General features: G+C 37.7%; 1 protein-coding gene across 1 annotated transcript in view; it reads right to left on the bottom strand.

The window, feature by feature from the left end:
- adgb (androglobin) overlaps window positions 1-12,206 on the bottom strand; it is a gene marked incomplete at its 5' end in the record, with an annotated part of 45,477 nt that overhangs the window by 26,256 nt on the left and 7,015 nt on the right. The window contains 5 exons of the mRNA XM_081377883.1: window positions 693-834; window positions 2,562-2,649; window positions 2,742-2,916; window positions 3,619-3,707; window positions 9,280-9,431. Coding sequence (XP_081234009.1) covers window positions 693-834; window positions 2,562-2,649; window positions 2,742-2,916; window positions 3,619-3,707; window positions 9,280-9,431 — 646 coding nt within the window. The remainder of the gene's footprint in view (window positions 1-692; window positions 835-2,561; window positions 2,650-2,741; window positions 2,917-3,618; window positions 3,708-9,279; window positions 9,432-12,206) is intronic.

Raw genomic sequence — 12,206 nt, forward strand, 5'->3', positions numbered from 1 at the left:
GCTGCTTTTTATACATTCCGAGGACACGACCTGTCCTTTTATGTAAAGAGGCACGTGTGTTTTACCACTCTCTCTTTCTCCATCTCTCTAATACTGGATCTGCCAGTGGCGCTCTCTTGATTAGAGAGACAGGCAGAGTGACATTGGAGCTGGAAAGAGAGAGGCGTTAGAGGATGTCATAGCCTGTCTCGGCCTCCCGGCCACCAGCCGCACTGCAGCCAGAGAGCAGAACATGTTGATGCACACTGCTTGTACAGATGACACAAACTGAAATACACTGCCAGAATGCTGGGCATCAACAGTGCAACCCCTGGAGTACAGTCGAACCCTTGACTGAATCTGTTCCGAGAGACCAGTCACCATTCATACGACAAACACTACTGTTTAGAAGTTTGGGGTCAGTAAGATTTGAAAGACATTTATTCTTTTAATCAGCAAGGATGTTTTAAATTGATCAAAAATGATCAGCATGTCAGAATGATTTCTGAAGGATCATGTGACACTAAAGACTGGACTAATGGCTGCTAAAAATGTTTTTATTGTTTTATACAGCTTTTACAGTATTTTTGATCAAATTAATGCAGCCTTGGTGAGCATAACACTCTTCTTTTAAAAACATTTTTAAAAAAATTACTGACCTCAAATTTTTAAATGTTATTGCACCATTAGGGAATCATTTCCCTTAGGCATACCTGAGTGGTTTCAGTGATGTCCAGTGTATTAAGGCTGTTTTGGGTGATGTCATTCCGAGTGTGGCCATCTTCACTATCATCCATTTCAGAAAAGGAGGAGAGATTAGAATTATACCCACGCCTCTTTACACCTCCCTGCTCCCTAAAAACAGACACACAAATAAAATAATTTAATAACAAACATTACTATTTTGTGCTTATATGAGAAATATGTCAAACAAAACCACCAATTTCTGAGGTTAAACACACATTTATTGTGCTCTAAAGAGATTCAGATTAATTAAGTATGACTGAATATTGTCTTGTGCTCGAGAGCAGCACAATGAGAACCAGTCTCTGTCTCTGTCTGACTCTCCCACACAGCCAATTACTGCTTTTAGCACTCAGTGTACTAATGTACTCACATGTGCAACTGAAAAAAAAAAAAAAATACCTGGAGTTAAAACAAGGCTCATATTCAGACTCTCTAAATAATTCATGCCTGGTGGGATTCAGCTACGTCATTGGTTCAGTTATGACATGTTATATCTGAGAAATTGTGCATTATCTATCGATTGATATGAAAAAGCAAAGTACTTATTACCACTTGGCCTATAGAGAAATGTACACATTCAGTACATAAATAAATGCACCTGTGTATACATTCAGTGTTAAGTAGTAGCCTAACTACAGATGTCAGGCATCATTAGCTCTGTTTAGAATCTGAGCAAGTGATTCCTGTTTTGCAAATACATAGTTTGAGTCAGTTCTTTCCAATGAATCGTCATGAAGCGGTTTGCGATTTCAGTCTGGACAAGATATAATGTTTTCTCACTCTGTAAAATAGTAATGGGAACAAAAAGAGCATTTAGTGTGACATTTGCCAGACATGTATTTATTGTCAGTAATTAGTGGTTTTGTTTTATGTTTTTTGTGGGATAAATAAAAAAAAATGGTTAGGGAACATTAAAGGGTTAGCCTAGTTCACCAAAATAATGAACATTCTGTCATCATCCCATGTCATTCCAAAACTTGTACGACTTTCTTTTCATCCATGCACCACAGATGAAGAGTTTGGATGAAAAAGAAAAAGTAACCAAAAACAGATTTTAGTTACCACTGACTTCAACTGTATTCCCAAAAAAATGGTTTCTCTTTTATGTTCCACAGAAGAAAGAATATAGGTCATACAGGTTTGGAACAACATGAGTAAATGATTAAATTTATTAACATTTTTAGATGAACAATTCCTTTAAGCTTCAACACACACACTTCTGGTTTACTATCTTTGTGGGGACTCTCCATAGACATAATGGTTTTTATACTGTACATACTGTATATTCAATTCCCTTACACTAACCCTACCCCTAAACCTACCCATCACAGAAAACTTTCTGCAGTTTTACATTTTCAAAAAAACTCATTCTGTATGATTTATAAGCGCGTTTCCTCATCGGGGACCTCAAGTTAGGTCCCCATGAGTCAGTATGCATTCAGGTTGAAGTCCCCACAAAGATAGAAAAACATGCATACACACAGACACACACACACAGACACAGACACACACTGTTCCTAGTTGTCGTCCACTGATGATGCCAACATTTAATTTTAGACACTATATCTGGAAATGCATCCTATAATTTGCCAGCAATAAAGAAGGTATTTATTAAGTTAAACACCTGGATGTGCATCTTGTAAATGATTCAGTTCTGCAAGTAAATACATTAGTGACTTTCTCTAGTTTTCAGGGTAGCTTGGGTATTTTCCTTTAATGTAATTGGTAGCTTAGTTTACAGCGCACACACACACACACACACACACACACACACACACACACACACACACACACACACACACACACACACACACACACACACACACAGAGCTTACATGTCATGTGCAGCCGTAGTCATAAGTTTGAAGTTGATGAAGGGGCTAGAAACCTCAATGAACTGCTCTGGCTTCTGAACAGGGGGCTCTAAAGGGCATAAACATCAGTTTGATCCAACTCAAGCAATTATCATAATAATTACATAAGAAATTAAAACACATAAAACACACACGTCTTACCCTTGGGTTCATCTGTGATGTTAGTCTGCTTGCGGGGGCGGATGAGTTTCCACTGAGGAACTGGGGGTGCCTTAGGAGGGGCCACCAGGGGGCAGTCTCGAGTGCAGGTGAGCAGCACAGGGTGACTGAAGAGCTGAGAGAGCCCATACTGCCTCAGACTCTCAGACGAATCAGCCTGGAGAACACACCCATCACAATCTGACATTTTAGAAGAGAAACTTAATAGCAGATTAGACAACCAGCGCTAATCCAAACAGAGCCAAATATGGGAGAGGGAGGGAGAGTGCCATTTGGGACAGGTTTTAAATTAATGAGCTTTAGGCAAGTGTGCGCAGTGGAAGAGTTATATTAAACAAGCTGAGATATTGGTCTAACCCTAATGTTTTTGAAAGAATTTTTTTGTGCTCATCAAGGCTTCATTTATTTGATCAAAAATACAGTGAAAACAGTAATATTGTGAAATATTATTACAATTTTAAATAACTGTTTTCTACTTCAATATTTTTTTATGGGTTTTCCGGTTATGGTTTTCAGCATCATTACTCCAGTCTTCAGTGTCACATGATCCTTTAGAATTCCTTCTAATATGCTGATTTGGTGCTCAGCGTTGAAAACAGTTGTGCTGCTTCATATTTTTGTGAAAACTTTTTTTTTTTTTTTCAGGATTCTCAGATGAATAGAAAACTACAAAATAACAGCATTTATTTGAAGAAACCTTTAGTAACATTATTAATGTCTACACTGACACTTTAGATCAATTTAATGCAGCCTTGCTAATAGAAGTATTAATTTCTAATAATTTTTTTTTTTTTTAAACTTACTGAACCCAAACTTTTTAAATGTAGTGTGTATAGTACAGATTGAAAAACATGCTTACCATCCTTGTAAGCACTGAGGTCCTTTTCTCCAGCAGGTGCAAGGGCTGGTAACTGGCACACACTACCATCTGAGGAATAAGACCAGTGGCTAAATCAGAAAGAAGAAAGAGAGAAACAGCATGTGTGAAGAAGACTAAAAGAATTATACATGAAAGGACGTGTCATTTTTAGGCCCTCAAAATCTAAGCTAAACTTTTTTTTCCTGTTGTCAGACTTCCGTTTCTTTAATGCTTAAAGCATAATCAAATGAATGGAGCGCAGCCTTGAATAAGAGGAAGAAAGAACGAGTGGATAGATCAAGGTGTTAGCCCAACTAAAGGTCCAATGGCGGTCTCCAATTATACGGGGAAGGTTTCTGCGCGTCTTTCCTTTTACGCAACACAACAAGATTAAATGAAATACATTTTCTCACATGTATTACCTCGTTATCCATAAATGAAAAAGGTTTTAATGATATCTGAGCATCATTAAAAGTGAGCGAATGTTTGATTATTCTTTTTAACTCTAAGTATATTTTACCCATTCCAGATTAACTCAGAGGTCGCTCAGAGGTCCTCACGTCTTCTGTTTAACGCGGGTCTCGCGTACACAAGCTCATCAGTTTTGATCATCAAACAGAGGTAATTACTATGTACCTGAGATCGGTCACAATCACGCTTACACAATCAAAGATACTTTGGTAAAGCCCCCATGGAATTGAATACACTTGAATTTAACTTAGCGTTTACTTCAGTAGAGGTATGGCCACTATTACAGATATAAGCTGACCAACATTACTTCTCTTATAATAGCTTTGGATTGGCCATGCCGTGGTTTCCCACGTACACTTATCTAAAGTAACATTAAATTAAAACAGAGGTAAGACACACCCAGATTTAGGTTGGTCAAGCAGCATTTGCTGTTCCAAAACAGAAATTCACTTCTTGTCTTTGCAAACCAAGTATACTTGAATTGGTGCCAAATATTAGTCGTCACTAATTGACGCAAAACTTGCGGGAACATACGAATCCGTTTAATCTACTTGGGAAAACAATTTCAGAGTCAAATCAAATGTTTACAATTTATTGACCAGGTAATAGAACAATAATTCAAAATCCAATTCATAGAATAAAATCATCGGTCAATCAAATATAATAACAACAATTCGGAAATCGAGGGATTATAGAAATATTTACCTGGCAATGATCGTGTGGGAAGTCTACCTACAGACTCCTCGAACCCTTTGCCCTTTTTCCTTATAAATCCAGATAATCAATTTATCTGGGTTTATCTGGGTTATTGATTTGCTTACCAAATGGTGGTGTCTGTCATTATAATTAGATTTTGGTCCCCTATTGAGGGGTTCACAACTGTGAGATCACAATATGTAATTGAATGGGTTAATACTGATTTACTGATAATACTGATATATATATATATCCCTTTTTTAGGCTTGTTCCAAATGTGATAATCAGGGCTGCAAACCTCAGAGAAAATAGAACATAAAACAGTGCATATAATATTAGCAAAACATGGAAAATAAAATGAAAAGTTGTCAATCCACATTTTCTAGAGGTTAAGCACCACCTTTTACAATTTGTTAAAAAAGGACTTTAAGAGGTGCTGGACCTATTTTGTGTCCTATTCATGGAAAGTGCCATAAATAGAATGAACAGCGATCATGTGTGAGTACGTTTCAATAAGAGATTCCCCTTTAGGCATTGAAGATCTAGGCCACGGTGCCAAAGTGATATATGTCAAAGCATGTTATAATTTCCAACCCATTAATTAGTATCAAACACCCAGAGGGAGTGAGAGGATAACAGAGGGGACGGATTCATTATATGGATTAAAGGACCCTATAGATAAGAGGATAGAGCAAATGAAGAATGTTTGTGAAGGATAACAAGAGAGAGAGTGACTTTCAGCAGCAAACATTGCATTATCCCAGTGTAATCTGAACCACTCACTTTCAGAAGCCAATTATCCAAAACAGACTATCTGAACAGCAAACCATTAGCCTCAATAGACTCATCAAATTGTTAGTCTCCAAAGACCTGTCAGAAAACCATGTTTACATGCACACTGACAATTACACCTTCTTATCACAACAGCACTGAGCTTTTCAAAGCAGGTCGGTGTAAAATTGATGCATATTGTGTATGTGTGAGTGTGTGCATGCCTGATTCGCTGCTCTTTGCTCTCCTTGCATATTTCAGGCATAAACTGTACAGTAACAGAATTGACAGTGCTCGCCCGAGGCCATGCCAGATAATTCAATTCAGATCACACTACCTGAGAGAAAAACACTAGCGCTCTGTTCACTGTCTGACACAAACACACATACAGTTTAACACACCCTTCTTCGGTGAAAACACAAGCACAGTTATGCACACAAAAATACACGTGCACAATCACAGAAAAGGGGTTGTTTTATTTATTCATGCTCATGTTACACATCTGGCAGTGAAGGCTGTGGCACTGACTCCATAATGCATGAACCTGCAGAAGAAGTGATGCATGGAGACGGAAGAGGGTGCAACCTGAAGATGGGGGGTCAGAGTGGGCATACTGATCCTTATGGGTCATTTTACCCATAATGCCTCACTAAACAGATCACCATCCCTATACGGAGAGCTCAATGCCACATTGGCTGCAATTTATTATTGTTTTCAGACCGCATATAGAGAGTTTCTGTATGAAAATCAAATATTCAACTACACTGAATAATGTATGGTTAGGAGAGAAGGGAAAAGAACCATATATGAAAATTTGTATATATACACAAGTACAAGGACAAAAAAAAAAAAACAATACTGACTTTGATTTGGATGGATAGCTGCACTGGGCTGAATGGTCTTTCTGCCTTTGTTCTTCCTCTTAGCTGACTCTTACAAGAAAAACAGAACATTTTATGTCCACATCTTAAAGGGTTAGTTCACCAAAAATGAAAATTCTGTCAGTAATTACTCCCCCTTATGTTGTTCCAACCCCGTAAGACTTTCGTTCATCTTCGGAACACACATTAAGATATTTTTGATTAAATCTGAGAGCTGTCTCACTCCTCCATAGGCTTCTATGGGATCGAAACTTGACGGCCCATTCATTTTCTTCTGTGTGGGCCTGAGTGAATTAATGTAGTGTAACAGCGCAGCGCTTCTGTGTTGTACACCACAACATAGGCTCACGCATCACACACATGACCAGCGTCAGCGACTTTTCTGGGCCAGCAAGTCTCAATCCCATAGAAGCCTATGGAGGAGTGATACAGCTCTCAGATTTAATCAAAAACATCTTAATTTGTGTTCCGAAGATGAACGAAAGTCTTACGGGGTTGGAACAACATGAGGGTGAGTAATTAATGACAGAATTTTCATTTTTGGGTGAACTAACCCTTTAAGGATCATCTTTAAAGACCCTAAGAATATGACAATTTCAGTTTTCTTGTTTTGTACTGACATTAAATATTAAAACGTTTTATTTTATTATTTATTGTTATTATTTCATTATAAAAAAGTCAGGTGGCTCTCTATGGGAAAAGGCATTGGGAAAATAATCAAAATACAGGACTATAGAAGGGTCCCCACACTTTCGGATCAAAGAATTTCCATGACTTTTCTATCCTTTTATGATAACTGAATAAGGATTCTCAAAAACTAATTTTATAGAGATCACACGAGTAATGTCGGGGACACACTAAACAACCAGCTGAAACATTCTAAGACTGAACTGAACACACTTACAGACTGTTTCCAACGACTGGAGCAGATTTTAAACACCGACTGAACGCAACTATCTCTGACTAGAAATTACATTCATAATCGGCCTTAGTCGTTAAGTGTGTCCCCGGCTTAATATGTAGTCGAAGACATAATCTGAGCATTACCAGAAATTTGGACCATGACTTTTTAGAATATTATTAATTTCCATAACTTTCCGTGGCAGTCACAAAGAGCAACTTTAGCAACTAAAATACCCTAATATTAAATCATCAATATTTGATCATTTTCCAAGAAGAGACTATAACCTTTAAATTTGTATATCTGCAAACACAGAGGTCTTCAACCCTGCTCCTGAGACCTAGGCTGCATTCCAGTCCAAAATTATCATGCCCTTCACTAGCTAACTTCCCTCCGTCTCATTCACTCGGATGTAGGAGCACAGCTACTTGGGCGGAGTGGCTACTTGGGCGGAGTGATTAGCGCAGCACACGAGATGCCCTGTTGTTGATTTAGCTGTCCTCCTACGCCTAGTGAGAATATAGTTCCCAGTATTTATACGATTAAAAATGGTCTCTGTCTCATATAGCCTTGTTATTTGTACACGCTGTGACTATACACATCACAACATGTAAATAGGAAAATGTTTGCATTATTTTGTCACTTATTGGGATTAGTATGCTACCATTATCCATTCACATCCAGTCTTTGTGCTAAGCTAGGCTAGCGGTGGGTGCGTCAAATAACACTTACAGAACGCACAGAAATGAAAAAGGTATGTATGGACTTATCTAACTCTGGGGGATACTGTGAATAAGCTAAAGTCCCAAAAAGTCGGAGTTTTCCTTTAATAATATAATTCAGCATCCAAATGTATATAGGTGTATTTGGGTTGTTTTAAATTAAAAATATATATAATTAATATATCATAGAGTTGTTTGTTGTGGTGGTGATTAGACGAGATTTGTGGTGAAAACAATCGTACTGCATTGTGGGACATATAGGTGCCTGAAGTGTACATATAAAGTAGACTCGCTCCCTCGGTCAAAATCGAGGGAACGAGGGTCTGTCCATATAAACTTCCCTCATCCACTTCACGAAGTGGAACGCACTTCAAAATGGCGGCAGGGATTCCCCCGAGGGGAAGTGCTTAGGGAAGTTCGCAAGTGCGTGTCTAAAAGTGGACTGGAACACAGCCCTACTGTCCTGGAGAGTTTAGCTCCAACCCCTAATCAAATAAACCTGAACAAGCTAATAAAGCTCTTCAGGACCATTTGAAAATCACATTAGTGTGAAATTCAGGTGTGCTAAAGCAGGTTAGATATAAACTTTGCAGACAGGTCTAAAGGAGTAGGGTTGAAGACCTCTGTGTTAAAGGGTTCATTTTGTCAATTTTTAGGAGTGCGCTAGCACGGATATGACCTATAAGGCACGGAAAGCCTTCCACTTGCAACAGTTCTATAGTGGTAACCACATGGCTTCAGATTGATCATGTGAGGCCCTGTGGATTTCAAGTGCAAAATAGCTATTAATATCCCTACTCTCACTAAATACTGCCATTGTACCTATAAGCCTAGGAACAAAAGGTTACCACTATGCCACTGAACTTCTACACTGCAACATTCAGAATGACAATCTTGTGCATTTACAATAATCATCATAATTATGTTTTCATTAGCCTCTATATCAACTTACAAAGAGTGTTAGCACAAGGTATCATAGACTGAAGTCTCAAATACTTGTTGAACACTTGATATTCTACACCGTCAAACTTAAATGGCTTTGAATTCTAAAGCCCCATTTTAAAATTCCATTAGAAAACTCTTAAAGAAAGAGCCATTTGCACAGCAGGCATCTTGCCATATCGATTCTCTAATTTACTCTCTCTGCCGGTGTCTTTTAATCAGACATGTCACACACTGTTAAGGGATAAATGACTGTGATGTGTGTGCGGGTCGGTACCTCCGCGCTTAAGTACTGTGGGAGATTCAATCTTGATCTCGTTCACATTAGAATCTGTTGTCGTGGTCTTCTCCTCTGAGCTCTCTTCCTCCAACTGGAATTGAGAAATATTGTCCCTCAGATATTCCCAAATTTTCCCTGTATACCAGGATCTAGGAACAACATAACACATGGAAGATTAGTGTCAAATGTTTTGATCTCCATCTCTTAACTGGGGTTTTACTGTGAGCTTATCTAATAATCTCAATTTATTAAGTCTGAGAATAACAAAAGGCTTGCATCAAATTAATGGGCAGTCACAGGGTCAATGGATGAAACTTATAAAGCTTAACAAACAAAGCCTCTGCACTTTCGTCCAGTCAATAAATAGCAATTAGAGACAGGTGAGCAATGTTCAATTAACTGGTACAGGGGATCACTACAGCTTGAATTAAGGTCTAAACAGATAAAAACAAAGGCAAACAACACACACTTTTATGCTTGTATTCAACTTGAGAATTTAACCTTCAAAAAACACTACCATCCAAAAGTCTGTGGTCTGTAAGTTTTTTTTTTATGTTTTTGAAAGAAGTCTATTATGCTCACCAAGGCTGTACTTATTTAATCAAAACTACAGTAAACCAGTAATAATGTGAAATATTATAACAATTTAAATTAACTGTTTTATATTTTAATATATAAAACATATTATATATTTATATATCAGCAGCTTATACTTTAGCTTTCATTGTCACATGATCCTTCAGAAATCATTATAATACGCTACAGGGTATACAGAAATTTCTGTACAGTTACATTTTGTAGGGATTATTAATGAATAGACAGTTCAAAAGAACAGCATTTATTTGAAACTATTTGTAACATTATAAATGTCTTTACTGTCACTTCTGGTCAATTTAATGTGTCCATGCTGATTCATTCTTAAAAAAAAATCTTATATCCCTTAGACTGGGTAAACTCAGCCCGATTTGATTTCGCCCTGCAGCTCAGGCTGGAAACCTGTACATTTTTCTATCCTGCTTCCGTTACAAATCTGTGGGGACCAATCACAACCTGGCTTATCCACCTGGCGCGCTATTGTCAGGTTTAATCTCGACAATGCTCAATGGCTTTTTTAGTTTAGCAAACAAATCGCTCGAGTGGGTGTAAATACCACTCACTTTCATGTTTTTTTTGCACAACTTGCAAAAATCGCTTGATGCCATTGCTGCTTCTGCAAACCACTGATCAATGCTACAAACCAACACGTTTGTTGACACGTTTCCTGTCTGGAGGTTTCACTGCAAAGTACATCACCCGGATCATTGGTCTGATTGGTTGAAGGACTATCCAATTGCGTAGTCATTTGAACTATGCCTGTTGATCACGCCTCTTGTACAGCAGAAAATACAGAACAGACTCCCCAGACTAATGTTCAATCTTAAAAAATTGAGCTTGGTCTGCTGATAGCTAGACTATATATCCCTGGTAATCTTTGAAAAGTTTCTTTTCACTCATCTACTTGTCCATGTTTTCTAATTTCATGCTGAAAAGTTCTCAAATTGTTCTGCCATCACATCCTACACTGTAAAACAACTTAAAACAATAAGGCATTAACACATCCAACTTTTTAAGTTAACAACTCATTTGCTCTATTAAAGTAGATCTAATGAGTAACAGGTAGTCTTTTGAACTTTAAATTCTTGTCAAGGCAACCATAGAATGTTTAGCATTTAGCAATGCAAGCAGCTATAATCCTTGTTTAATCATCCCCATGTTTGATTTAAAAAACAAAAAACATGACATGAATATTATTTGATTATTAAACTAGAGACAAACTTTTTACCCTGTTATGCAAATATACTGCAGATCTGCGATTAAAAGTAGCAGTGAGAAGCACATACAGCTCAACACACACATCTCAAACATTGTGATGATCAACAAATATTAATTCAGTAAAAATATGAACTCTCAACCTTATGACAGCTACAGACAGTAATAATAACAGCAGCAGCATATTAAGCTAGTAACTGCAAAGCAATAATTAAATTAATAAATGTAAAAATTTAAATAATATTTACCACATACTTTTTTCTAGCTGCAGTGCATGCTGAGAAATGGCACAAGATTGTTCAACAAAAAATTATTTGTTCAGATAACCCCTTTTGGAAAGTTGGGACAACATTTGGACAAGTTTTAGACAAATACTTGAGAATCTAAGTAAGTCAACAAAACTTTTGTTCGCAACTTGTTTTGAGTATTCTTATTTAGTTCACTCAATATATAAATATTATATAATAATAAGATAAACAACTGACTTGAACTACAAAATAATCTCTGTTCAAGCTACTTTTAATTTTTTTTCAAAAGAACATGGTTTTCTTGGACTCTCTTGGCTCTCTGATGTTCAGGCTAATATGTGAGCTGTTGGAGTGAGATACGACTCCAAGAACCTGCAGGGCTGCAACGTGAAGTAAATGACCTCAGGAGACTTTACTTTGATAGACACACCAGCCAAGCCTCGAAAAAAAATGATAGCACTCTAGAAGATATGACAGCAAGATGTGTGCTCTCTTCTCAGCGCAATTTATTTCTCCAAAATACGAGTGTACGCTCTCTGAAAACGTGTTTACTGGTCTCTTGAGGAGCCGCTGAAACACGGAAACTCATCAGAGCGTAAATTACGAGACACCATGCCGTGTTTCCCAAAACAGAGCAGATGTGAGAGTTATGCTGAGGAAGTGACAACAAACTACAGAGACAGAGTCAAACACTAGAGAAGAGTAAGTTACACGCTAATTTCACAACAACATTCCTGCAGTAACTCGATAAAGCCGGAACAGCAAGGAAGGCCAGCTATTTGTTTGCAGAACAACAGCGTAGTGTCTGCAACCCATTTCCTCCTAATAAGGGTGGCATCAGTGCACACTGTGAGGAAAAGAAGGACA

This window comes from Scardinius erythrophthalmus (genome assembly GCF_964197995.2).
Source record: "Scardinius erythrophthalmus genome assembly, chromosome: 11".
Taxonomy (NCBI): domain Eukaryota; kingdom Metazoa; phylum Chordata; class Actinopteri; order Cypriniformes; family Leuciscidae; genus Scardinius; species Scardinius erythrophthalmus.